Source organism: Dermacentor variabilis, chromosome 7, assembly GCF_050947875.1.
Source record: "Dermacentor variabilis isolate Ectoservices chromosome 7, ASM5094787v1, whole genome shotgun sequence".
NCBI classification, from domain to species: Eukaryota; Metazoa; Arthropoda; class Arachnida; order Ixodida; family Ixodidae; genus Dermacentor; species Dermacentor variabilis.
This window is the reverse complement of record NC_134574.1, coordinates 23,048,591-23,049,766: the sequence shown is the minus strand read 5'-3', so window position 1 is coordinate 23,049,766 and position 1,176 is coordinate 23,048,591. Positions and strand designations below refer to the sequence as shown.

The 1,176-nt window shown below is 58.0% G+C and overlaps 1 protein-coding gene across 1 annotated transcript; it reads left to right on the top strand.

Moving 5' to 3' along the window:
* The first annotated feature begins 432 nt into the window (after positions 1 to 432).
* On the top strand, positions 433 to 843 carry LOC142588980 (histone H3-like). The gene has a single exon (XM_075700775.1). The coding sequence runs from the start codon at positions 433 to 435 to the stop codon at positions 841 to 843; it is 411 nt and encodes a 136-aa protein (XP_075556890.1).
* The last annotated feature ends 333 nt before the right edge of the window (positions 844 to 1,176 follow it).

Genomic DNA, 1,176 nt, shown 5'->3' with positions numbered 1-1,176 from the left:
CTGCGTCGCGCGCAGATCGCGATAACAGCTCCGATGGCGTTGGGCGTGGAGCGCTAACCACTGTCGAGATTAGTGGTGTGGTCTCACACTCGGCACTGGCAATTGGCGACGCGCGGCGGTATAAACGAGATTGTGGTGTTGGCTGAAACGAAAGAGAACAGCGCGGCATGCTGTCGTGTTTAAACTCAATTAAACCGCCTGCGAATGTGCTTTCCTTAGCCGCGAACAAGGCGCCCGCGCGCAAACGTGCCTCCTCCAGCATCCTGGCGAACGGTGGCGGCGCGCGCACCGCCCGACACGGCTGTGCCGGCGCTGGCCAATCGGCGGGTGAGTTGGAGAGGAGAAGAGTAGTGCGGCGAAGCACGACGCGCGCGGCGCAGGGGTCATTTTCACTCCGGCAGTCGACGACTTCGGACGCTCGCTCCGTTCGCTATGGCCAGGACCAAGCAAACCGCCCGTAAGAGCACCGGTGGGAAGGCTCCGCGTAAGCAGCTTGCTACCAAGGCTGCTCGCAAGAGTGCACCTGCCACAGGAGGGGTTAAGAAACCGCATCGCTACAGGCCTGGAACCGTGGCCCTTCGTGAAATTCGCCGCTACCAGAAGTCGACCGAACTTCTCATCCGCAAGCTGCCGTTCCAGTGCTTGGTGAGGGAAATCACTCAGGATTTCAAGACCGACCTCCGATTCCAGAGTTCGGCTGTGATGGCCCTTCAGGAGGCCAGCGAGGCATACCTGGTCGGTCTCTTCGAAGACAGCAACCTGTGTGCCATCCAGGCCAAGCGTGTTACCATCATGCCAAAGGACATCCAGCTGGCCCGGCGCATCCGTGGCGAGAGCGCCTAAGTTCGGCCGCTGTCTGCGCCGCAGCCTCGGTCAGGCAAGCAACACAAAACGGTCCTTCTCAGGACCACCTACATGTTTGCTTCGGGCACGGGAGCACGCGAGACCACGTACTCCAACCGTACCCTCTCGGTCTGTCTGTTTTGTTGTTATTTTTTATTATTAATATTTTTTTGTGTGTGCCTGTGTTGGGCTGCCGGTGCGAGGTGGTGCCTCGTTTGGTATGCATATGGTAAGTATTGCGCGCGTTCGAGCACGAACAAGAAGAGAGAGGGGAAAAAAAATAAACAAAATGCGTGTTCGTTGCAAAACGGTGCGCGCATTCATGCGAAGAAG

Excerpts from the sequence above, each read along its gene's own strand:
- LOC142588980 (XM_075700775.1), top strand. The coding sequence starts at position 433 with ATGGCCAGGACCAAGCAAACCGCCCGTAAGAGCACCGGTGGGAAGGCT.